At 36.6% G+C, this 26757-nt stretch overlaps 1 protein-coding gene across 4 annotated transcripts in view; it reads right to left on the minus strand.

The window, feature by feature from the left end:
- Window positions 1-26757, minus strand: part of ank1b (ankyrin 1, erythrocytic b) — an 85801-nt gene that overhangs the window by 4226 nt on the left and 54818 nt on the right. For 3 of the 4 annotated variants that reach the window (XM_016477319.1, XM_016477318.1, XM_016477316.1), the window contains exons 15-38: window positions 26580-26678; window positions 26374-26472; window positions 26040-26237; window positions 25772-25870; window positions 24358-24456; window positions 24145-24243; window positions 23892-23984; window positions 23656-23728; window positions 22721-22741; window positions 20246-20369; window positions 20092-20155; window positions 17665-17777; window positions 17208-17432; window positions 15774-15928; window positions 15392-15603; window positions 14794-14998; window positions 14421-14517; window positions 13322-13550; window positions 13051-13179; window positions 10620-10739; window positions 9052-9136; window positions 7521-7595; window positions 7295-7426; window positions 5865-6023 (exon numbers count right to left, since the gene is read on the minus strand). In XM_016477319.1, coding sequence (XP_016332805.1) covers window positions 5865-6023; window positions 7295-7426; window positions 7521-7595; window positions 9052-9136; window positions 10620-10739; window positions 13051-13179; window positions 13322-13550; window positions 14421-14517; window positions 14794-14998; window positions 15392-15603; window positions 15774-15928; window positions 17208-17432; window positions 17665-17777; window positions 20092-20155; window positions 20246-20369; window positions 22721-22741; window positions 23656-23728; window positions 23892-23984; window positions 24145-24243; window positions 24358-24456; window positions 25772-25870; window positions 26040-26237; window positions 26374-26472; window positions 26580-26678 — 3004 coding nt within the window. The remainder of the gene's footprint in view (window positions 1-5864; window positions 6024-7294; window positions 7427-7520; window positions 7596-9051; window positions 9137-10619; window positions 10740-13050; window positions 13180-13321; window positions 13551-14420; window positions 14518-14793; window positions 14999-15391; window positions 15604-15773; window positions 15929-17207; window positions 17433-17664; window positions 17778-20091; window positions 20156-20245; window positions 20370-22720; window positions 22742-23655; window positions 23729-23891; window positions 23985-24144; window positions 24244-24357; window positions 24457-25771; window positions 25871-26039; window positions 26238-26373; window positions 26473-26579; window positions 26679-26757) is intronic. The other variant, XM_016477317.1, reaches the window with a different exon arrangement.

Here is a 26757-nt window from a genome sequence, read left to right on the forward strand (position 1 = left end):
GCGTCGCGGGGGGTGCTTGGTTCTTTCCATTGGTTTGTTGATTGGATGGACACAGATCTGACCACGAGCTTGCAGTCAGTCATGGAGAGGCGGGGATTGGAGAAGTCTGGCAGACAGTAACAAGTAATTTTGAAGTCAAGAAAACATTTTGATTAAACATCACAAGGTCAAATAAATAAATAAAAAATTAAGCATATACTTGAAGGAATTATTCACAATTAGATAAATAACATGCATTTGCAAAACTATTGCATTTTCATTTCATGATGACGTAAATGTTGATTTATTAGCTACAAAACATTAAAAAAATTCCTACTAAGCTTCCATTATAAGTATACTGAAACGTGTTCATTTACACATCTGAGGGGACAATGAGGGACAAGTTTAAATTACCATGTTCAATATGCTGAAAACCCAGAATATTCCTTTACCATACCTTCCCCCACCCACATACACACTAATATGCTCAGATTCAAAATTGGCTCATGTCAGCTCTTTCTTTCTCATATACATATGAAAGTTGTGTACATGACCACACAGTACATCCACCTTAATGATTATGCAACAATGGCTTTTCTCTTGTGTGTATGATCATAATGTAGGACCACACATTCCTGGGATTGTTCAAATGGAATTGCATGGAATTGCAATATACATAACTGACTTGTATTTGCATGAAATGTGAGCAATAGTATGCATGATTAATAAGAACACGCAATAGTTTTAAAGGTGTAACGGGGACCAACTCTGCAACTCTGCTACCAACTTTGCAGTTTTTTATGTACTTCTTCATTCTTACAGCACAACACAAATACATTTTATAATACATATTTTAAAAATATAAAAAATAAAGTGAAATATAATCATCAATCATGGCTATTTTATCATTTTTGTATTATATTGCTGGGGTCTGGGAGTCCACAGCTCTACTGCAGGGTGTCCACATATTATTGATTTCAGATTAATTTTTGAGAAACAATTAAAATATGCATCAACAAAAAATAGAATACTAACTTAATATGCTTAAAGCAACCAAAGCTTTGCTAAGAAGCTAAAGTTTATTTAATGCATATGACTGTACTTCAATAAGCATGATTTTTAGCTTTGCAATGAAAGCATTTAAACAAAGTATGGAAATGCATTAACTGAAAATACATGATATAATGCAATGCATAACCAAAATTGTACTATTCACATTTAGTATGTTTAACTAATTTAGACCATAATAATATGGACAGACTTGCCTGATGACACAAAACAACAACTAAAAGTTGAGAAAAAAAAACAAAAAGCTTGTCAGTAGTTTTGTTGTAGCATTATGCTATTATAAATGTTACTAATTTATCAAACAACTGGCACCATTTGAGCAAATGTTGTAGCTGTATATGTGGGTGGATGGATGCATGGATGGTTCCATGGTTGGATGGATGATGTATTACTGTTGTATTGGAATGATAATGATAAGAAGAAATGAAGAAATATTGCAGAAGAGAATGAGGATGATTTACAGCGATGAATTAGTGGAGACCTTCACTGTGCCCCCAGTAATGAGAATACACACATGTGAGTCAGACGCACACAGAGCACACTGTGAGACACAATAATTCTACTGTCACTCCAATACAAATAAGCAACACAACATGGGGCAAATGTGTAAAAACTTTGTTCATTGTTATGTACAAAAGCCACATATGAAAACTCCCTCACACAAAAACAGACATACCCACACACAGGTATGCATGCAAATAAATGTAAACACACTCAAACAGTCAAACACACATCACATTACAGCACAACACACCACACACAACGCAAAATTATGGCTCTGAAACATCTTGATATCACACACAACATCTGAGTGATCTGATTATCTTATATGGCCTGACAGGAAGGTTAGATATTTCTTCCCACACACACATACAGATTAGGACTGCATTCACATCTTATATCATGTGATAATTTTATGCGAATATTGTATCTGAATTGTTTTATGCAGCCATTTTGGTCTCTTTCAGCCAGGAGAAAGTGATTAGCTTAGAAAAATAAAGGTTATAAAAATGTGAAATGTTATATGTGATAGATTCCAGTTTTAGCCACAAGGGGTCGTTAATAGCTACACAATTTTCATGTTTGTGAATACAGTCCATGACATCAGCAACAACACCGAGCTCTGTGGTTGAAAATGGTGTCTCACAATCAATGCGTGACACACAAACACACTTGAAACACACCAACAGCAATAAATCAGTTGACACATAACGTTCCAAAAATGCTTCTGCAACACGATAGTCACAGATCCATTTTCCAGAGCATTATGTAAACAGAACAGCAGGGCCTAAAACAACAATGTTAATATATTCACCAGAGATAAGAAGAAGAGTTAATGAAGTTACTGAAATTCAGGAATTCAACGCCACTCAGGAAAACAATTAGTGCATATACACAGGAAGAAACCCATAAGTTGAAAGCATGCCATGCATACACTATTTTGTTATAGAGCAACACAAACAAAGGCCTCTTTTTACTTAAAGGCCTCACAAGTACATTTTTTCCAGAAACAACAACAAAAAAAAGCACGTCAAGCAGCATGCGCATGCATACAGACACAGCACAGCTCCCACAAAAAATGGGAACTAGAAAACAAAACAAAAAGAATGACAGGAAAAGAGGAGGCCCAGAGGAGGTCATTATGAGGTCGGAGGTCGAAGAGGAGAGCTGTGAGGAGGAAGAGTAGGGCGGCTGGGCTGCAGATGACATGTTTAGAGAAAGAGAGAAGGAGGAAAAGAGAGACAGAGAGGCGCAGACACAAGTATGGAGGCCTCTTGTCTTCTCTTGAAGTACTCATCCATACGAGCCTGCATACTCCTATCTGTTCCTCACTGGCATATTTGAAAAAATACACTTCGGTACCCCAAAGCACATTTTAATTGTTTTCTGGAGCATAACTGCTACAATTTCACTCTCAGCATTTGCTTGCACCACTGCTCTATACTGTGTCAATTTTGCATGCTTCACTCCATAAACATATAAATATAAAAATATAAATATAAAAAAAAAAATTCCCAATGCTATTTTTCCCTTTATATATTATTTTCCAATTGCATTTGTCCATCATTAAAAAAAATATATATATATATATATATATATATATATATATGAGGGGTGGGCGATATACCAGTAGACACGAATACCAGTAGACACGAATAACGTTAAGTGGTCACGAAAATATATTGCTTGTATGCGTTTTTAAGCATTGCAGTCTAAAAACAAGTGATTTTAAGCCGTTGCAATGCAATCAGCAGCAAAAGAGAGCTAATTTTTCTATATGTGCGTGCTGTCTGAGAGACTGTTTCTGAGCGCTGTCAGAGAGGCGCGCACACGTGAAGATGGTGCTCATAGAGAGCGGGAGTACTATTTTTGCCGATTTATAGGCATTGAACGGTTAAATACACACAGTTGAATGTGTCAAAATGTCCGTCTTTGCAAGTTACCTCATAAACACAGTAATTTAGGTCTTAAGTGAAAGCAAACAGCTGAGAAACAGCTTACATGTGTAACAGTATATTGGATCCGGGCAGCTCTTAAAGTGACAGAGAAAATCTCTCTCTGCTTCTTGACTAAATCACTTTTGTAACTTTAATAAGAATAAATATATATTTAATTTACACACTGAAGAATATGCAGTGTTTTTATACATTTGATTATTTTATACAATGTATGTAACAGTCATTTGTTCTACTGAAGTTCTTTTGTCCTGTTGCTTGTATTTAGTTTCTTATTCTTATTTAATCGCAGACTGTTTACTTGTCTTCAGTGCGCTTGAGTTTTTTATTATTAATTTAGGCTAGTATTAGTTTTCTGTGATATTGACACTGGTGACAAGAATTATTTCTATGGTATTAAACATTTTGATATCAAAAAAACCTTATTTAAAGCAGAAATATCTATATTGTGATATATATTGTTACTGTGAAATAAAATTACACATCGTGATATTAGATTTTGATATCCACCCCTAATATATATATATATATATATATATATATATATATATTCCTTTCATGTTAATCAAACAACAAAAAAGAGAAAATCTCTCTCTGCTTCTTGACTAAATCACTTTTGTAACTTTAATAAGAATAAATATATATTTAATTTACACACTGAAGAATATGCAGTGTTTTTATACATTTGATTATTTTATACAATGTATGTAACAGTCATTTGTTCTACTGAAGTTCTTTTGTCCTGTTGCTTGTATTTAGTTTCTTATTCTTATTTAATCGCAGACTGTTTACTTGTCTTCAGTGCGCTTGAGTTTTTTATTATTAATTTAGGCTAGTATTAGTTTTCTGTGATATTGACACTGGTGACAAGAATTATTTCTATGGTATTAAACATTTTGATATCAAAAAAACCTTATTTAAAGCAGAAATATCTATATTGTGATATATATTGTTACTGTGAAATAAAATTACACATCGTGATATTAGATTTTGATATCCACCCCTAATATATATATATATATATATATATATATATATACATATATTCCTTTGCATTTTACCATAATTATTTAGAAATATTTATAATATGTATTTGCTATATTACTATACACAGTTGTATATGCATTTGCCATAATACTATTTATAATACCTTGGGAGTACCTGTTGCATTCAAGGAGACTTGAAATCTCATATAGACCTATGTCAAGTAATGCCACCACATGACAATTTGTCGCTACTGAGAGGTTTGTTTAGTAATGAATGGAAAAGGCAGGAAATGGTGGCAATGCCATGGCATGCCTGATTCATCACTGAAAAAATTAGAAAAACTAAAAAAAAATTCTCATTAAATCCGAGTCCCTCAGATGTTCTTTCAACCTAAATTTCATGCTCAGGATTTTGGGAGACTAGAGATTGTATGCAATTAGTGGCCAACCCATGCAGCTTCAAACATCTAAGCCTTGTAGGGCTGTCAAAATGACTGAAAAACTAAGAATTATATTCGAATTTAAAAGGCATAATTTCAGTTAGGGGGAAAAAAGCTTTTGGCTTCTCTCCTGAGGCCACAAGAGGGCGCATCGAGCAAAATATTATACATGTTTCTTCAAAGCATAATAAAATAACACGACTATCTTTGGAAAAAAGTGCATAATGTTTAAAATAATGTTTATAAACCATATATAATTAATAAAGTTGCTTAAACAATTAGAAGAAGAAAAAACAGCACCATGCATGTATGTATAGTTTAATACAAAGGACCGAAAATCAATCACAAAGAGTAGGCTACTTTCTTCATTTAAAAACATGAGATACAGTGGGATGGGAAAAACCGCCATAACGTCTTTAGACATGTTTTTTAAAAGTTGAACTTGCATTAATTTTACATGGCTTTCTAAACATGTCGCTCTCTGCGAGACGCGAGTGCAACGCTGTTAGATGTCCCTCTAGAAAATGTGATAAATATGCGTTCTGTGTGAACGGCTTGGTTTCAGTTTTGATGTAAACAACATCTTCTCCACACTTGTGCTCTCGTTTTCCGCAAAATATGAATGAACAACGTAGCAGCGCAGCATCTAGTGGGTTCAACTGGATAGGCTAACAAAAGCATTCAAATGCAATCAATGACACATACATCGTCATCGCATCTCGTGCGCCACTGATAAGGATGCCTGATGGCTGACGCAGACCTTAAATTTGGATTTTATGTGGAATGTGGATTTTTTTTTTAAATTCGACAAATATTCGAAATTCGAATTTCTTTTTGACAGCCCTAAAGCCTTGGTTTACTTGGTGTCTAATGTCAGTTCACTGATAGAAGTCCAGAGGATTAGAAGATTAGTGCAAGCTGCAGTCTGTTCTTACCGTTGATGACACTAGGGGAAAGCAGAGTGGAGTCACAATCAGCCAGTCTGCAGGCTCCTTCCTCCAGCGCCTCGGGAAGCACCTGCGGAGCCTGAGCCTCCAGAGACTTCACAATATCTGACCGGTCAATGTTCTTCAAAGCTCCATAAAGGTTCTCCACTGAAGATGTGATGATGGAGGAGTATACAAATACAAGGAAACAGTTACAAAGAGTAAAATTAGTTCCTGTCAGGCACGGATTAACACAGGCTTGCCTAGGCTGCAGCCTAGGGGCCCCACGTGTGCAGGGGCCCCTGATTGGCCAGAATTTTTTAAAATTATTTTAAATTTACTTCAGTGCGAACAAAAAAAGACACTTACTGGCCCATAAGAAACATTAAAGGAGGATTCGTTGCAGAGTGTCTGACAAAATTAATGTCTTGTACTGTAGAATGCACGCGCTGCCGAGAGTTTGCGCGATCATTAAATCGAAACCGAAAGTAAACTGCACACGCATTCAAAAGTGATTTTAATACCCCGCGTTTTGAGAGCGACTCCCTGATGCGCGCAAATTAGGCTACATACAATATCTAGGCTGTTATTAGTGTGTAGGCTATAATAGGTTGTGTAGTTGTCTATAGCTCTGTATCATACTTGAAAAATTTGGTCTCTATTTGCACTTTGAATATTGAGAGGGTTTGAATTCTTTGAACACTTTGAATTCCGCCATTTTTGAGAGTACCCCAGATCGTAATCAATGTAAATCAGCATTGTTTACATTCAGTAGACAGTGTGCGTATGCTGAACGTAAACAACGCTGATATACGTTGATTACGTTCTAGGGTACTCTCCAAAATGGCGGAAGACGGTAACTAAAAAAAGTATTCTCGTAGCTTCGTAAAATTATGGTTGAACCACTGATGTCACATGGACTATTTTACCGATGTCCTTGCTACTTTTTCTGTACCTGGGAACATTGCAGTTGCATTGCTGTCTACGGAGGGTCAGAGAGCTCTGATCTTAATTTGTGTTTAGAAGATGAACGAAGGTCATATGGGTTTGGAACAACATGAGGGTAATTAAGGACAGAATTTTAATTTTTGGGTGAACTAACCCTTTAATACTAACAATGAAATATAATTTGAAAGCATTTATTGTTTATTAAATGTTCATTTCAACATTTACGAATACATTATTAAAATGAACTAACATGAATTAAAATGAACAGCTGTGTTTTTATTGACTAACATTAACAGTGATGAATAAATACTGTTATTTTCACCTTTTGTCCACTTTTTTAGTTTAGTTTTGTTTTAGTTTAAAGTTCACCTTCCATTTATTATTTTATTCCAGTTCAGGGCTTTTACATAAATAGTTTTCATCGTGGTTTATGATAATAATCCTGCTGTATAAAGCCACAAAGATGTAGAGTGTTAATTATTGATCCTCACTCTTGGCCTTCTTGCCCTCTCGGCTGACCCAAAGGTTGAGCAGAGCTGAACTCTGGTCCAGGAGAGAGTTGGGATTCTCCACTCTGATCCGGTTAATGTCATCCACACTGAACTGCAGCTCCCTCGCCAGCTCTATATACAAAAACAGACAAAACCACTTATAGAATGTGAGTTAAGGAAAAAACTGAGAGGTAATGAAAAGAGATACAAGAAGTAAAGCTCTTACCGGTCCAGCTAAGTCCCAGCTGTTCTGCTATTACTGTGATCTTTAGCTCGGTTCTCTCTATGGCATTCACAGTGGCTGAATCAAAGACAAAATATATCACTGTTTCCACAGACAGTCCAATGATGAACCACTTTATTAACATACCCAGCTATGCTAGTGGATAATATATATTTCACTGTAGCTTTCACTGAAATACAATATAGACTATAGATTACAATAACAATATGACCATATATTTGGGGTTAGTTGATATATGGTTTTATCTGTCATATATAAAGAACTGAACATATGCACTACCATTTAAAAGTTTAGGATTGGTAAGATTTGAAATTATGCTAAAAAAGGCATACATCAAAAATACAGTAAAAACTGCAATATTGTGAAATATCACTACAATTTAAAATATTTTTTTCTATTTTAATGCTTTAAAATGTAATTTCTGCAGAATTTTCAGCATCATTACTCGAGTCGTCAGTGTCACATGATCCTTCAGAAATCATTTTAATATGCCAATTTGCTCCTCAAGAAACATTTTATATTATTATTAATAATGTTGAAAATGGTTCTTGCTGCTTAACATTTTTGTGAAAACCATGATACATTTTTTTTGTCAGGATACTTTGATGAACAGAAGTTCAAAAGAGGAGTATTTATTTGAAACTGAAATCTTTTGTAAAATCATAAATGTCTTCACCGTCATGTTTGATCAATTGAATGCATCCTTGCAGAATAAAAATATTACCAACTCTAACTTTTGAACAGTAGTGTATACTTGGGATTGGTATATATATATATATATATGAATAATGAAAATAATGTTCAGTAAAGATCTTGTCAATGAAGATCCGAATAACATAATGAAAACAGCCTCCTCTAGAAATCTATCGTTTTCATTGACAACTGTATATGAAATTAATGTAATGGACATATTACAGCCACTATATGTTAAAACACCTTGTAAAAATGCCAAGATACAATAAAATGACCAAGATTAGTTACAACTGGTGACTGAAATGATAACATTGGTCATCACTTACCAAGACCTGGTCAAAATCTGCGCTCTACATACATTAGTTGGCTTCATCTGCTTCAAGAACAATGGAGATGCGACGTGTTTTGGATGGCAAAGCTGATTCGAACCTCCTGGACCCTTTCTATAATCACTCAAAACCTCTAAACAGGCAGTTTTTAGCAGTCCTTTCCCTTTAAAACTCATTCTCAAAGCTGGAGTTTGCCATGCTGAGAGTATTTATGCTGGAATCAAACCAGCACCATGCGCTACATTACTGCTCATTCGCTCAGTAAATATAAGGGCCGCCCATTTCTCTGAATTGTTTGTGTAGGTAGTGGCCCCTCTGAGCGCAATCCCAGCATCACCCTCATAAAAGAGAGCAGTGCTCAGCATCCAATGCCCAATCACAGCCATGCATGAGAGAGTGGGCAGGTATAGAAGCAAGTATATGGGCACAGCATTCAGAAGCCCCCCTCCTCCACAGCTGAGGGGACGCGTCATGGTGCCGCTATGTCTTACCCAGGCCAGGCTCGTTCAGGGCGCTGTACCTCTCCCTCAGGGCTAGAGGGGTCAATGTTCTCCGCCGCTCATCGCTACCCACCACCTAAGAAAAAAATACAGTAAATACAGTGCTGCAGTTTTGTCTTTCATACAGTATTTATCAGAGCATGTAAATTCCCATCAAGGAAAAGTGCTCATGTATGAAAATAGCTTGAAGGTGTTATAATACACAGAAAGAGAATCTGGAGACAATATTACATCTGAAACACCAACTGCATCCTTTTATTTGCATTTCTCTTTTTCCTAAAATGGGTATGTTTACGAGATATATTTAAAGAAATTGGGGAGAAAATGGGATGAAATCAAGATAAATGGTCCAATACACCAATTTATTTTTATTTATTTATTTATTTTGTTAAGGCACAAATCTAATGTAGAGTCTCAAAAATAACTTCTCATTTCATTTTAATCCATTTAAGTACAATTTAGAATGACTATTATTTCTGTAGCCTGAACCATAACCTTTAAGGAATATCTTGAGATATCTCTAGACACATCCTGAATGCCATGTGCCCTGAAGAAGAATTATAATTTCTTTCATTATGCCGTTTAATTGAATCCTAGAGTTAAATGGTCCACTCTAGACAACTTGTACAGTCAAGTGACATAAACTCCATTATAATCAGTTAAAAAATTAATTATAATAAGTAAATAAATGAATAAATAAAGAAATTATTTATTTAATTAGACAGGATTAGGTTCCCAAACATTTTTTATTTTTTATGCATTTTTTAAACAAAATACACATATCCACAAATAACATTTATTTATATATAAAAAATATATATATTATATATATATATATTTTTTTTTATTTTTTTTTTAATTCATACATTTAAATTACAATATTTTAATGTTGTTTTCACATACAAATAATGCGACTGTGATTCAAACTGCAATATGAAAAATATTTCAAATCTTACAATGCTGAAATAAACAGCAAACAAGCATAACATCACATTGAAACATCAGCTCTCAGCTCTCAAAAACCAGTAAAGCAATGCCTTTTGTTACCAAATTAAGTCAAGTCTTGCCCACGCTCTACTGTATTAATATTTAAGGGTGTTCACACTTGAGTCATCTTAAGAAACAAACTCAGACCTCTTCAGTGACCAAAAATTGAACTATTCATTTTTAATTATTTTTAAAATAATTATTAAATTTGATTTATTTATTTATTCGTTTTTATTACAATCTTTTATTTTAGTTTTAATGTTGAATGTGATTCCAGGTACTCCTTTAACCAACAACAGCTATTTACCAAGAAAGTTGACAAAAGGTCTACATTTCCTAATGATGTTGATACGAAGCGAGTTGATACGTTTGGAAAAATACACATGGGATTGGAATTCTCAGAGGTCTCCCAAGTTGGATTCAGCCCAAAAATCAATAGGGAATTTGCTTTGAAATTTTTACGGAGGCTGAGTGACAAAAACACAGACGTGCAAACCAGTTTTGTCTGAACAGAGTTCATGAGAACAAGTGCAGGTGTTACTGATAACAGAGGAAATGAACAGCGACGGCACCTTGACGCAGGGAGGCATGGTGATGTTGAGGTTGCACAGCACGTGCTGCGTGTCCTCGTACTTAGTAGACTTGCGCAGGAAGGACAGGAACCCAGTGGCTTCCTTATTGGCGTCTCTCACCTGATGAGCCAGGGGAAATGGAGAGGGAGGGAGGAACAGTTGGAGAGAGGAGAACAGAGGGGTGAAAACGAGGCAAAGGGTCAAATGAGACCAAAAGAGAGAGGGAAGATGAATAAAGGGAGTGAAAGAAGAGAGAGAGAGGTAGAGAAAGAGACAGATTAAATAGTGTTAGACAGAGCAGCCGCCCGGCTGTGACTCATACAGGTTGGTGGGAGGTGGGGAAGGGGATGGAGGCAGTCCATAGGCAGGCGAGAGACAGAGAGAGATTTACCTTCACTTTTACCTGGCCGTCTGTGAGATCAGACATTAAGACAGTGACCGTGAGAGAGAGAGAGAGAGACAGTGAGACAGACATACAGACAGGCAGGCAGATAGACTGGCAGGCAGGCTAGAAGGTGAAAGAGTTAAGGGCATGCTCACGAGACTAATACAACAGTTACGAGGTGAACCGCTACACCACAGAGCCAAAAATACAACACAGAGCAGCTCGTCCGAGGCTGACCGATCACAGAAAGAGGTGCGGAGTGGAAGCCACAATGACAGACAAACAAATGGAGGGAGGGAGACAAGTGGAGGGAGAGAGAGAAAGACAGCACTGGGGGAAATCAGATACACTGAGGACTAGGACTGCACCATTTGGACCAAAAATATTGACAAATATTGCGATTGTGATTCCAGCTGCAATTGATAAAGGTTTAATAACTCATAATGCTGATTTAAAGAACAACAAAAAAGCATAAAATCACATTGAAACAGCAGCTCGCAAAAACCAGAAGGTAATGTCTGTTGTTTCAAAATCAAGTCATGTTTTTCCACGCTCTACTACCAGTACTGTTTAAAAAAAAAAAAAAACAGTTCCTTTTGCATGCACACTGGAAGTGGACCCGAAAGTATCACAAGTAGAAAGTTTCTTTATCTCTTTTTGTCCACTTTACACTCACACATTAGTTTTTTTAAAAACACCACTTGAACATGATTATTATTTGCAGTAGTAATATATTAATTATTAATATGATCTATTAATATGATCTAGAATAGAATACAATTTATTTTTAAAATCTTATAATAAATGTATTTTTTTAAATGTATTTGTTATAATCTCTTGCTTTCATCTCTTCTCTTGTGACACCATTAGATTTTTAGAATAATTTGACAACAAAGTGTGTCCACTTTATCTCTTTTTGTCCACTTTTCACTCACACATTGATTTTTTTTAAACCACACTACCTGAACATTCTTATTATTACTGTTAATAATAATAATAAAATAAGATTTTAATAGTAGAATATGATTTATTAATATTCTCTAGAAAATAAAATAATGTTATTTATTACAACATATTATAAAAACATTTTTTGTAATTTTTCTACATTATTAGATTTTCATATTAACTTGACATAATAAATTATACATAATAAACTATTCTTCTTTATCTTTTTCTATTATTAATAATAATAATAGTAACTGTTTATTCTAATAATATTTATTAATATTATCTAGACTATTACAATAATATAATTTATTGTAAAATAGTATAAAACCTTTTTCTGTAATATTCAGGGTTCCCACTCTTGCATGAACACCAGATTCAAGGACTTTCAAGGACTTTTTCAAGCACCATTTCTTTTATATCAAGCACCTATCAAATTCACACCCCAGCATATGTAGTGTCATGAAAGACCTTACATTACTTAACATTTCACTTACACTTAACATTTACATTAAACATTTCAGAGTAATAAAGTTTTGAATGTGGAAATTCAAGTACTTTCAAGAAGCGTGGGAACCCTGAATATTACTGTTATCATTTTTTTTTACTGTTATCCTCTCTTCTGTGACCCAGTGTCCCATTATTAAATTTTCATAATAAATTGTAGTGGAAAAATGTTTGAAATTACATTAATGTAAAAATATAAAAATATGAACCTGAAGCACTTTGCGTTCACATTGGACGATATAAAGAAATTGCAGAGCAAAATGCAAACCAAGCCACATCCTGAAACGCTTACTGACGCTCTGGGGTCACACTGAGCCATATTACAATTTTGATTTTATGATGATTTTATTTAATACATGTGAAGCCCTACTGAAGACATTAGGGAGTACATAAAACTAAAACTAAAGATGATCAGACAAAGTGGTTAACAATGCTAACACACACACACTCAAACACACACACGAATGACACACATTTAACTGGAAAAAGCAAATTATTTACACAGGGAAGTTGGCATGAACTTCTCAGCCTATATTTCCTAAGACACACTCACAGATGGACAGAAATAAATAAGGGAAAGACAGACGAACCGACCTTTACAGAGACAGGTAGCCGGTTGTCTCTGAAGGCTTGGAAACTGAAGCTACGTGGCTGCTGGGTGGCTTTCCTCACAGGCACCAGGTTTCCGGAACATTCTAAGTGCAGCGGCATCCCCTCCATCACCTGTGGGTGGAAAAGGACGGAGAAACACAAGGAGAGCAGTGAGTCAGAGACTTAGCTTTAATGCAGTGAGTTAGTTTTATTTTTGTACACACACACATGTACGTGTACACAGCTGCACAGATATGATTTTATGTTAGCTAACCTCTATGTCTCTGCTGCGGGCCACTTCGGAGAAGTTCTCATGCAGCTCAAGGGTTTTGTCTATTTTGTCATCGGTCATGCAGTAACAGCGCAGACGGCCCTCTCTGGCATCGTTCATCTTAGCAAATACCACAAATTTAGCCATGTACGGAACTGACATCAGCTCACGGTACAGCAGGTTGGCGAAGGTCACGGCCTCCGCCGTTCGTGGACAGTCCGCCAGCCAGAACCTGCGGCGAAACAGAGGACAGATGCACATACAATAGACATCAGAAAATAGGGTCACAAGAAACAGTGTTTACTTGTAAATGTGTATAAATATAAATGTGTTACAGGTCTATGGTTTGCAGTGGTGGCTACTGAGCAAGGGTGGGGTACTGAGCAAGAATGATGGCATTGTTTACTTGCACACACTGTCTGCGTTGTAATAAAGGCTCCATCATTTAATGAATTTATGCTGCAATTATGATTATAAAAGTGGATACAAACAAGAAAACAAAGCAAAAATGAAACAATAAATAAATAAAACAAAAACAACACAATAAAACAAAAAATTTATTTACTGCCTATTTTTTAAACATGGTGAAAAAAAACAAAAAACAAAACCAATGGTTAAAAAACAAAGAAAACCAAACTTAAAAAAAAAATAATAATTATGATTAGAAAGTGGATACAAACAACAAAACGAAAATGAAACAATAAATAAATAAATAAATAAACACAATTAACCAAAACTAAAATTTACTGCCTATTTTTAAACATAGTAAAAAAACAAACAAAGCCAATGGTAAAAAAAAAACAAACAAAACCAAACCCCCCTTAAAAACCCCAAACCAAACAAAACAAAAAACCAAACAAAACCAAAAAAACTAAACAAAACAAAACTGCTGAGATTAGTGAATACAGTGCAATCTATGTACTATAATATTTATGATCTAGTGCTACTGCAGCACATATAGTGACTGGTTAAAACATATTGCATGTAGTTAGTAAATAATATGCATATTTCTGTGCTGAAATACATGCAATGCACAAAATAGTGCAGCCGTTTAGTAAATTTGCCCCTGGGTGCTCTATTCTTGCTTGCTTTTGTGTCTCACCTTGCGGATACATTGGTGGTGAAGTTGGCACAGTTGTGGGAATACATGAGCTTGGTAGTGCCAGTGATGTCTTCCCACTGAGCGGGAGCAGTGCCACCTGCAGAAAGTTTACAGCTTTTTATAAAACCCCTTTTTTTTTTTTCAACCAACACCATCTGGAATGAACTTGCTGAGTCTATCTTTATCCCAGTGTCCCTCTCCAGGCAGGACACCAGTCTGTTTCAGCCTTTTCCAAGCAGCTTGGAAGGGCAGCTACATCAAATCTGGCTGAGGCTGAAAAAGACTGGCGTTCAAGACAATCTGCCTTTCTCCAAAACATAAATATCAATTTCAGACAATGTTTTTTTTTAAATAGATCAGGACCGGACCGTACCAATAACACTGCAGAGGAGGCGGAGGCTGGTAGTGTCTCCTTCTCCGGCATCGCGTGGACTCTCCCTCCAGGATGGAGGCAAACAGATACGCAGCCCGATTGGTCGGTGGAATTTGCGTCTACGAGGCTCCACTGTAACAACGGGACTGAATGTGGCCTGGTTTCCTAATTGCCGAGTCAGCAGCTCATCAGGGATTGGCTGGGCCTGGGTAGAGAGAAGAGGGAAAAAATGCTGAATTCATTTTCATTCATTCTCTGCTGAATTTATGCAGCAACCTTGAAACAATATTTTTTTATTAATAATAATAATAATTATTATATAATTTTTATGTTTTATTTTTATGACAATGCTTACAGAATTTTAGATAAACATTTTTCTCTTGCAATACATAATTATCAATTTGATTAACAAAGGTAGAAATTATTTTTTTTTTAAGTATCACTCAATCACCTTATGAGTTCTGATTAAGTGCAAGTTCAGTTTGAATGGGCTTATGGGGCTGTAATCATATATTCTGTATGAATCATAAATGTATTATTGTATGCTGATATTGCTTCACTGTCATTCTCTACATCATGAAATCTCCTGAAATCTCACCTGTAGGCCAAGTCGGACCCTCTTAGTGACCGCCGTGTCAGGGAAAATGGCCTGAACCTGGGGCACCAGCTTACTTGTCAGCTGACCTCCCTCTGGACCTATAAGATCACTCTCTTGCTGGATACGAGATACCACAGCGAAGTAGAGAGGGAAGTCTGTGGAGATAATGCGGCGGATTCTTTTCTTCTCCAGCTCCTCCTGACTTTCCAGATCTGATGAAAGCACCAAGAGATTACAAGGTCATAAGGTCAGTCCTACAGAAATTGTTGGTGCAGTGTAAAGTGATATGTAATTTGTCTGCTAGTACCTGCTACATAACTGAAACAGAAAATAAAACTATAAAAGGCTTATGGGAATTCCTCTCAGTGAAACTTAAGACTACCTTCATCCATTCCATTAAGGATGGTCTCAAGAACGTCATCGCCATAGCGGTTCCGATGCTCTTTCCATACAGAGCCATTCTCACTTCGGAGAACCACTAGCTCCCGATCACCTCGGCTCAAGGATGCAAAATGAGGGATCTCCACTATCACTGGCCTGAAGGAGGTGATGGGAAGGTGCAAAAGCATTAGTTATTGTATTGTATTGTTCCTTTATTGATTGATAGAGGAAAGTCCACTTGGCACAGCAGCACAATAGAAAGAAAAGAAGAAGAATATCCAAGAAGAATATGCATTTCATAAATACCTAACCATATATAAAAATAATATAAACCATATATAAAAAATAATATAAGTAATATAAAAATATAGTAGACAATAAAATAGGTCAATTATTATATTATATGTTACCCTGGACCACAAAACCAGTCTTATGTCGCTGGGGTATATTTCTAGCAATAGCCAAAAATACATTGTTATGGGTGAAAATGATTGATTTTTCTTTTATGCCAAAAATCATTAGGATATTAAGTAAAGATCATGTTCCATGAAGATATTTTGTAAATTTCCTACTATAAATATATTAAAACTTAATTTTTGATTGGTAATATGCTTTGCTAAGACAACTTTAAAGGCGATTTTCTCAATATTTAGATTTTTTTGCACCCTCAGATTCCAGATTTTCAAATAGTTGCATCACGGTCAAATATGTCCTATCCTAACAAACCATAAATCAATGGAAAGCTTATTTATTCAGCTTTCAGATGATGTATAAATCTCAATTTCGAAAAATTGACCCTTATGACTGGTTTTGCGGTCCAGGGTCACATATATTATATTATATTATTATGTGATTTATTATTAGTGTTTTTTTGTCAGAAATCTTAAAAGATCTTTATCTGACAACTAGATTCTGAGTGAATACAATAATATTTATTCGCAAATATTATTTTTTATTCTGTATTATTTAGTTCAACTATAAGCACTACAAAAACACTCTTAAATCAAGACATATCAATATACAAATTCAGATTTGCTTAAGTCTTGTTTTCTGAAAAAAGTATCAAAATTAAGTGATTTTACACTTAAAACAAAACAAAACAAATCTGCCAGTGGGGTCAGAAAAATAAACTTAATTCAAAGGGAAAACAAATTTGTTTTTCTTACCCCACTGACAGGTTTTTTTTTTTTTTTTTAATGTTTTGTTTTAGCATAAACCCACTTTATTTTGATAAACTTGCTTCTCAGGTTAATGTATCTTGAGTGTTTAGATATTTGTACTGGTAAACAAGACAGAAATACTAAGTAAGAAAGAAATACTAAGTAAGAAAGAAACTAAGAACATATTTTTTTGCAGTGACAAGTATTAATTGAATCATTAAGGAACCAAAATAGCAGGACCAGAATCTTTATTGCACACACACATGGACCCTTACCCCAGAAACTGCATACTGGAAGGCCCTAGAGAGATAATACGAGACGCAAGTCCCTCTCCCTCCACGAGAGGAGGTGGGGTGGTGAGTTTCTGCGGTTTGACCAGACGGCAGGTGATGCGTGTGGGGGCAGCGCAGGTGCGCGGCGGGATGATCACACGCAGACCATTATGCCTGCTGCCACGCATGGACCCGCCTCTCGCATCCACCATGAAGCTGACCAGAAACCTGTCAAACAACCAGCCAGTCAGCAAACCGGGTACAATGACTTTTCAAAACAGCTGGAAGCCCAGTATAAAGCAAAAGCATCTTCAAAAGAACCGACTTCCTAGACACTTGATGACAGTGAAGACAGGTATAAAAATAAGCATTTATGACCAACAGATAAATACGGAGATAAAAGCGGTGAGAAGCCATTAGCAAGGGTTGTTTAAGCTGAATGTGAAATATGTGCACTGACCCAGTGTGGATGGGGCTGGCCACTGGGCTAACGTTGTCTGAGGTCTCTGTGGCTGGACTACTGGGGATTAGAGAGTCCTCGTCATACTCCTTTGGCAAAGGGACAGGTGTGTGCTGCAGACACACAGGAGTAGCACAGATCACACAGACACAAAGACACACACACAAACAAAGGTACAATGACAGCTTTATGAGACTAAGAGAGAGAAAGAGACAACTTTGCTTGGAAAAACGGGTCACAGCAGCTTGTTAAGCTGTTTTGGAACAGGGTCAACTAACTCAAGCTCCTTCCAACTTTGCCAAGAGGTCTAGCAGTCCCAACAAGCTTGGAAAAGATGGCCTACCAGGCTGGAGTCCACTAGGGGGTCTCAACAAACGTTCAAGTGGGGCTCAAAATGACTTCAAATAAGACAAGCATTAAAATAATCAAACAACTAAAAATTTTTATATTTCTTATTTTAATTTAATTATTTTAATTTGGGCTAACAAGCTCTCCGAACCACAACCTGTAAGTACGATTGAAACGTTATGTGTACATTTTCAATTGAGTGCTCAAAATATCAAGTTTTTGTGCTAATATGTGATGTATACCTAGTGCAGCTTTAGGTTTCCAGGTAAAGCACGATATTACTCTTACTGAAGTAGTTCAGATAATTCGCTGTGAACCCACTATTTCCTAAGAATGTGTTGATGAATGTAGACTGACTTAGTTTAATAATAAAGAATGTAGTATAGCACACAGACTTTATAATCATTGTGAAATTGCTGTTTATTTTGCTGCACCGGCAGCTATAGGGTTAATGCGGGAGAGACAAGCGAGTTAGTTAGGCTGGTGCGCCTGTGATACAGCTGTTCTGCGTTCTGATTAAAAGTTCTGTCGTTCTTCAAACATTACAGTAGACATATTTTGGTTTACAAACTGTATTGTTTTTATCAGTTAGTCTTGTTAGCACTCGGCTAACGTATCCACCATTATTGTTTTAAGTGTTCACAGTTTAGCAGCTAAACTTTAGCTGTGGGCACGATTCACTTGCAAAAGTGTTTTTGTATTTTATGACATTATTATACGAACGGATTGGAGCACTATATTATTGTTCTATGTAAAGGTGATTTACCAATGGTGGTGCTCGCTAACTTGCTCGAGGACTTCTCTCTGTGCCAATCACAGCAAGCTTGGCCAGCTGACCAATCAGAGCAGAGTAGGCTTATGGAAGGGAGGGGTTTGCTCTGAACTTGCTTGGAACGAATCGTTTCGAAATCATTGACAAATGACTCTAATATTAAATGTATAGGACACTTTAAAATACCATATGACCTGCTCTTTAAAACTTTTGTTTTTTACCCATGTCTCAAAATATGAAAAAAAGAAAAATAACTATATATATACAGTATATATATATACTGTATATATATAAAGATAATAAATATAAAAGTAAGTATAAAATTAAGTATTAAGAATTAAATTACATTGTTCCATAGAATTCCATTGTTAAGCTGATGATATTCAACTATATATTTCAACAAGACCAGATGAAACTTCTAAATTATCTAAGCTAACAGAGTGTGTTAGAGAGAGAAAGAGACAACTTTGCTTGGAAAAACGGGTTACAGCAGCTTGTTAAGCTGTTTTGGAACAGGGTCAACTAACTCAAGCGCCTTCCAACTTTGCCAAGAGGTCTAGCAGTCCCAACAAGCTTGGAAAAGATGGTCTACCAGGCTGGAGTCCACTCGGGGGTCTCAACAAACATTCAAGTGGGGCTCAAAATGACTTTAAATAAGACAAGCATTAAAATAATCAAACAACTAAAAATGTTAATATTTCTTATTTTAATTTACCCCCTCAACAAGTGGTTTTGTTCCCAGGGTCTTAAAAATCCTGAATATACGAGGAAGCTTAATTCTAAAAGTGACCTATAGATCTGGGAAAGCCATGTAAATGAATAAAACATTAAATTATTAATAAAAATAAAAAATAAAATAATTAATAAAAATACTTTTTTTTGTTATACAAAGCTCTAAAATGCTGTATCAGGTAGAAATTGTGATTTTTTTTTATATATATTTAAAAAAAGTCATTATCCTTAATCCTTAACCAGTAAATCACAAATGACTGGAAAAGTTACATAAATTAATTTGTTAAAAAGAGTAACAACCATCAAGAACATTCAGCTCTTAAAACCTCAGGAATTCTGAAATTTAATTATAATTAATATTTTATTTTATTTTACAGGATCTAGGAGTGACCATATATTAAAACAGGTTTTTTAAACAAAACTAGGACTAAGGGGGCCTTTGAATAATGTTGTGTACAATGAGGGGCCTTGGAGTCGAGACCTTAAAAAAGGTGACCATCTAGAAACCACCAGAACTGGATTATTTTGTAAGGAACATTTCTTATTTCAGCACATGAAGCGAAAAAGAACAATACCTGGTCCAACATGACAGTTTCAGGTGACACACATGGAATTCTGGGAATTGCGGGTGAGTAAGGTCTGGAGAGAATGAAGGAGATATTTGTAATCTAACTTTAATAGAATCTTAGCCAAAGGACAAATTTGTTGCATTGTGCTCTTGTGACCTACGTCATGCCCATCCCGCTCTCAAAGTCTCTCAGGGTTTTCTTGGGGGACAGAAAATCATCATCCTGGTCTTTCAGGTCATCCAGCTTCAAATAGCGAGCCCCATCCATCCCGAGAAGTTCATCACCTACATACAGCACCAAATATGTCAGAGACACTGATGTAGGAGGTTTTCAGGAAAATGAGGATTAATAGAAAGTAAAAAAAGCTTAGAAATTATTTCATAATTTACAATCCACCATCAGCACATACAAGAACCTTCACTCATTCACCAAGTCCAAGCAATGAAGTCATACAAACACAGAGCCAATGTAAAACATGAAGAAATCAAGATACTCGATAAGATTGCATGGCATTGGTTACTGAAGTGGGCATGCCTGGTAGTGCAGAGAAGATCACACTTAATCTGCATGGGAGAGATAGTTTGGTGTTATTGTAGGGGCTTAATCACAGGTGTTCAGAGACGCGTAAAACAGCCACTGTGACAGTTCATTTTGGAGCCCTCTGCTGAGTCAAATAATCATCATTAGTCAATTACTAAAATTATCCACTCCCAGTGTGACTTCCATAGTGTTTGGATAAAGAGAACCTCATCTATGGGTGTTTCTTAACTACAGGCACTATTATGTCCCAGTAGTTGATTTTTTATTAATACAAACACATGTATAATTTTTTGATGTCTTTATTATTTATTTTTGATAGTTTTCAAATACCTTTGATTCGTTAAAACTTTTGTTTTTTACCCATGTCTCAAGATATGAAAAAAATATAAAGATAATAAATATAAAAGTATAAAATTAAGTATTACGAATTAAATTCCATTGTTCCATAGAATTCCATTGTTAAGCTGATGATATTCAACTATATATTTCAACGAGACCAGATGAAACTTCTAAATTATCTAAGCTAACAGAGTGTGTTAAAAATGTAAAAGACTGGATGGCCAATCATTTTCTCCTATTAAATTCGGATAAGACAGTGATATTACTTATTGAACCAAAAAACAGTACACAGAATCTCGTAGATTAAAATTTGCATCTAGACGAATGTACTGTTACTTCTTCTACAGTCAAAAATTTGAGTGTTATATTAGACAGCAACTTGTCTTTTGAAAATCATATTTCCCATATTACAAAAACAGCATTCTTCCATTCTAGGACCATTGCCAAGCTACGGAACATGTTACCTGTTTCTGATGCAGAAAAGCTAGTTCATGCATTCATGACCTCTAGACTGCACTATTGTAATGCACTGCTAGCTGGTTGTCCTGCATCTTCAATAAACAAGCTACAGGTCGTCCAAAATGCAGCGGCTAGAGGCCTTACCAGGTCAAGAAAATATGATCATATTACCCCAATTTTACAGTCTCTGCACTGGCTACCTATTAAGTTCCGTATCAGTTACAAAATATTATTACTTGCCTATAAGGCCCTTAATGGGTTAGCTCCTGCGTACCTAACTAGTCTTCTACCACGCTACAATCCATCACGCTCCCTAAGGTCGCAAAACTCTGGACTTTTGGTAGTACCTAGGATAGCAAAGGCCACTAAAGGAGGTAGAGCTTTTTCACATTTGGCTCCCAAACTCTGGAATAGCCTTCCTGATAATGTCCGGGGTTCAGGCACACTCTCTCTGTTTAAATCTAGATTAAAGACACATCTCTTTGGCCAAGCATTCAAATAATGCATCTCATAATCTTGTACTGCAGTTATATCTGATCAAATGCACATTATTATTCTTTAGCTTGGGTTAAACAAATCAATTTTGCTTGGTTGGAACAGCAGCTACGCTAATTATGCCTCTATTTGTTCCTCTGTTTTTACACAAGCTTCAGTCTGGATCCAGAACACCTGAGAAGAGATGATGCCAACCCTCAGACAACATACAAAACTACCAAATTTTACTACAAGTTTGATCGCAACATATAATCATTGCTGTTAATAGTGTTCACCGTCTGTTTGATTACATGACATTAACTAACTGCTTGATTTTTACCCTACATTTCTGCCATATGGACATCAACTTGAGATAGTCACTACTGATAAGCTATTACTAAATATAATGTAGAAACTTTCATTTTCTGTAAAGCTGCTTTGCAACGAATTGCATCGTGAAAAGCGCTATACAAATAAACTTGAATTGAATTAAATAAAAAATTAAGTATAAAAGTATAAAAGTGCCCATGGTTGAAGAAACACCCTTAGAACAAACTGAGAACACAAAGTAAATTTTTGGATGCAGTCCTGTCAATGATGGATCCACAAACACACGTTACTGTCAGTAAAGGAAAAGAAACATCATGGCCACACGATGATGAGGGGCCGACGCCGTAATAACACGAAGAGACATGTTAGAATAGAGAGCGGTTAGGGAGACTTGAGGGCCAGAGACAAGATGAGAGTGCTTGAAATGAAGGCACACATTTCACGAACCACTGAGAACCGGACAACCAAGCCAGAGAGAGGGAGACGCTCCTACCTAATGTTAGCTGAGCAACTCCTACGGCAGGAAGGAAGAAGGAACATTTCAGGCTGGCGATGCTACCGTAGATTTACAGTAGATTTAGATTATCATGAAATACTTGCTTTTGCTTTTTCAATCCATTAAAGTCCTGAATAAATGGAAATTTATCAATAATCTCTCAGAAGAAACAAACACATTTAATGATTAGATCCAAGGAAGGGAAGGGATCAGTGAAAAATTTAACAGCCCTGTCCAAACTTTGTCTTTCCAAACTTTCTTTCTTCTGTAAAATACATAAGGAAATATTCAGCAGAATGTCCAAGCTGCTCTTTTCTTTACAATAAAATAGGTGGTGACCAATAGCTAACGAGCATAAAAAAGACATAAAAGCACCACAAAAGTGTCATAAAAGTGGTTCAATCCAATCAAGTGCTATATTCTTTTATATCTTTTGAAGCTATGTGATAACTACAGTGGGTACGGAAAGTATTCAGACCCCCTTAAATTTTTCACTCTTTGTTATATTGCAGCCATTTGCTAAAATCATTTAAGTTAATTTTTTTTCCTCATTAATGTACACACAGCACCCCATATTGACAGAATTTAAGGGGGTCTGAATACTTTCCGTACCCACTGTATGTGTGAAATTTCAATTTAAATGATTCACAATATACACAAAATTTTAATATACATAAATTATTCTATGTGTGTAAATCACAGCACTATGAGTGTGATAACATCTCTAATCTCTGGTTTACTTCAGACTGTCACTTTTGGGATATGACCTAACCAGCTCATCTGCCTACTGGCTTGTGTTTATAATCGAGAGTCTAGCACCAACCTCATGGCACTGAGACCTTGTCACAGCAGCTGAGAATCAGTGCTTTAGTGCGGCATTTACTGTGGTATGATCCTTCAGGCTAAATCCAATCTGAGCCACCCGTACGTACCTTCATCTTCCGACACGTCCAGTATTTCATCCACCGTCTCCGGGAAACTCATGCGATGCTTCTCGGTGGTGATCTGAGAGATAGAGAGGGAATATATGAACAAATCGAGATGGCGAATGTTGCACAAATCAAAGATGACAACCAGAGCTGAAAGATGATGATGGAATAAAAAGCCTTGAAGATTGAAATCACAAATTCAGACCAGATAGTGTTAATGAGATGCAAACGGCTCTCACCATAGATATGGATTCCTCAGTCACCAGTTTCAGCACATCAATGACAGAGATGTAGCCTAGCCGCTTAGCGATACCCAGAGGTGACGTCCCATTCTGCCAGATAACACATAGTCAGCTTACTAAATCTGACATCTGTACAACAAATAACACCTTATGTTTACAGCAGACGACTGGCAGCATGACAGCAAAAATGTATACTATTTTTTTATGAGAAAAATTGTATTTTAAGTAAGGGGGAAGAAGGTCTGCTCACAGTGGTGATTTCATTGGGCAGGGCTCCATGTTTTAGCAGCAGGGTGACGATGTCTGTATGACCTTGCTGGGCTGCTTGATGTAAAGGAGTGTATCCCAACTGGAAAAGAAAGATAAGGGAAAATGAGATTGCAGAAATACATACTGACACTGAAAAGTGTGTGAAAAGAGGCCTGTGTAGTGTGTATAGTACATCCAGAGTTGTAGCACTCACTCTTGTCTTGCTGTTAACATGTGCTTGCTGCTGGAGTAAGAACTTTACCATCTTTATGTTCCCATAATGACATGCCACATGTAAAGGTGTGTAGCCCATCTAACAGAAAGAGAGAGATTTAAAAGGGTGAGAAGGAAAATAAGAAGTGAATGACTAAACGAGTAGGTTCCAGGGCATATAGATAATCAATGCCAGTTAATATTACAAAGTGTTTAAAAACCCAAAACATTTTAATGGGGTGAAGAATACATTTGGAAAAAGTTAAAGATCACAGCTGAATTTCAGCACATTTCATTATGTCCCCATAGTAGTGGTGTTTGCTAAAGCAAGCATTATTATTAGTATTGCTGAGAAGGTTCGTTTTTTTTTTTTCAGACACATAAAGCCTTGAAGCTTTCATTGAATGAGGGATCTGAGCCATATTTTGGTATCAGAATATCAAAAAGAACTGAGAAAGCTTATCTGTCTTGCCCTTTATCAATCACTCAGAGCACCTCAGCAACTGCACAGAAACACCCTAAACAACTCTAAACATCTTAAAGAGGACATTGGATGCAAAATTCACTTTTGTGTTTGCATATAAATGTGTCTTAGCAGTGTGTGGACACAACCACCCTACAGTGATAAAAATGCATTCACTCCTTTTTTAATCCCCAAAAAGCCTAAACAGACTTAATTATCAAGCTGTTTTGATTTTCTGAGCAATATGACATCATACTGCTCAGGCCCCGCCCATGACCTCCATTAGCATATTCCCACCCTCAGCCAGTTGTACACTGTCCGCCATTTTCTCTGCGCTCGAGCAGCTGTAGCGACAATAATGTCTTGTAGGCAATGCAGGTGTTTTATAGTTGGATGCAAAAGTGAACATGAGACTCCTGAGATGAGAGCCAGTGAGGACACAGTGGATTAGTTTTGTTTTTGATGGTAATGCGCCACTGAATACACAAAAAAACAAAGAGGGGGTGCGATGAGCAGTAGCTCATTATCATTTCAAGAGACTGTTTTTGACAAGACAAAAAGGATGTTGTTTTACACGACCACTGAGGAGAAGTATTTTGCCGACATTTCATGAACAACTTATGGAAAATGGGCATCTGATGTCCCCTTTAACAGCAGCATAACAATGCCCTAAAACACGCAGAACACCTTAATAATTGCACCAAAAACTACCCAAAACATAGCATAGTGTTGACAAGTTTGTAGTGGCCAACCTCATTCATATTTTCTTCAGTAAATGTAGATCTAGCACTGTTAAATGTAGATCTAGCACTTCAGTAAATGTAGATCTAGCACTCAATTTAGCAATAGCACAGACTACATTGCACAAGGCTCTGAGGTCTAAATTCTAGGACATTCTACAGATGGCCCTGCTGAGTCCGTGTGTGTTTCTTTGTGCATTGAAGTGTCTTACCCTTGAGGCTGCATAGACTGAAGCACCCTGCTTCACCAGCATGTCTGCAATGCCCACATGCCCTTCCTGAGCAACCAGGTGCAGAGGTGTCAGCCCATTCTGTACAAACACACACACACACAAAGGATATCGGAGGAATATTAAATGCATCCTTTCCATTCCTTGTGCCATGTTCTTGCAACACATCTCAATCTTTTTTAGTTTTCTATTTATTCTCTCTCTGACGTAGACCAAATACCAATTAATCAAAGCTTAAAGACTGTATCACCTTGTTGCCTAGGTTAACATTGGCCTGTTTGGAGATGAGCAGTGCCACCATATCAGGCTGCCCCTCCTGTGACGCCAGGTGAAGCGGGGTGATGCCCTGTAGTGATTCTGAGTTGGCATTAGCGCCATACTGCAGCAGACTGCTTGCCACCTCTAGTTGGTTCTGCTTGGCTGCGATATGCAAGGCTGTGTAGCCGTTCTGTCAAATGGAAGAAAACTAAGAGTGACCGTTTTTCTTGGACGGCTTTTGAAAGTGTGAAATAGACTGCAACCCTTAACGACACAGCTCAGAATAGTCACTTGCCAAGATCTTGTAATGTGTATGTGTATCTTACTCTCGCCGTGCTGTGCGGAGAGCCGCCCTTGCTGACCAGCAGCTTGACTACATCAAGGTTGTTGTGATGGACGGCCACGTGCAAAGGGGTCAAGCCATTCTGAGAGAGGAGAGAGGAGATACATGGCCTCAGTCAGCCACCGCTGACCGTCATCTGATATTAGCAGATGAGTACTGAGATATCAGATGTTTGTCTTGATGAATTACCTTTCCGGCTGCATTGGGATTGGCCCCTCTTTCCAAAAGCAGCTCCGCCACATCCACTTTCCCATATTTACATGCTACATGTAGAGGAGTAAATCCTTTCTGAAAGAAAAAACAGATATTCTCATTGAGAATGCAGATGAAGATGTGAATATTTTGTTGTTATTTATGTAAATGACCC

This window comes from Sinocyclocheilus anshuiensis, unplaced genomic scaffold, assembly GCF_001515605.1.
Source record: "Sinocyclocheilus anshuiensis isolate Anshui unplaced genomic scaffold, SAMN03320099.WGS_v1.1 scaffold412, whole genome shotgun sequence".
NCBI lineage: Eukaryota > Metazoa > Chordata > Actinopteri > Cypriniformes > Cyprinidae > Sinocyclocheilus > Sinocyclocheilus anshuiensis.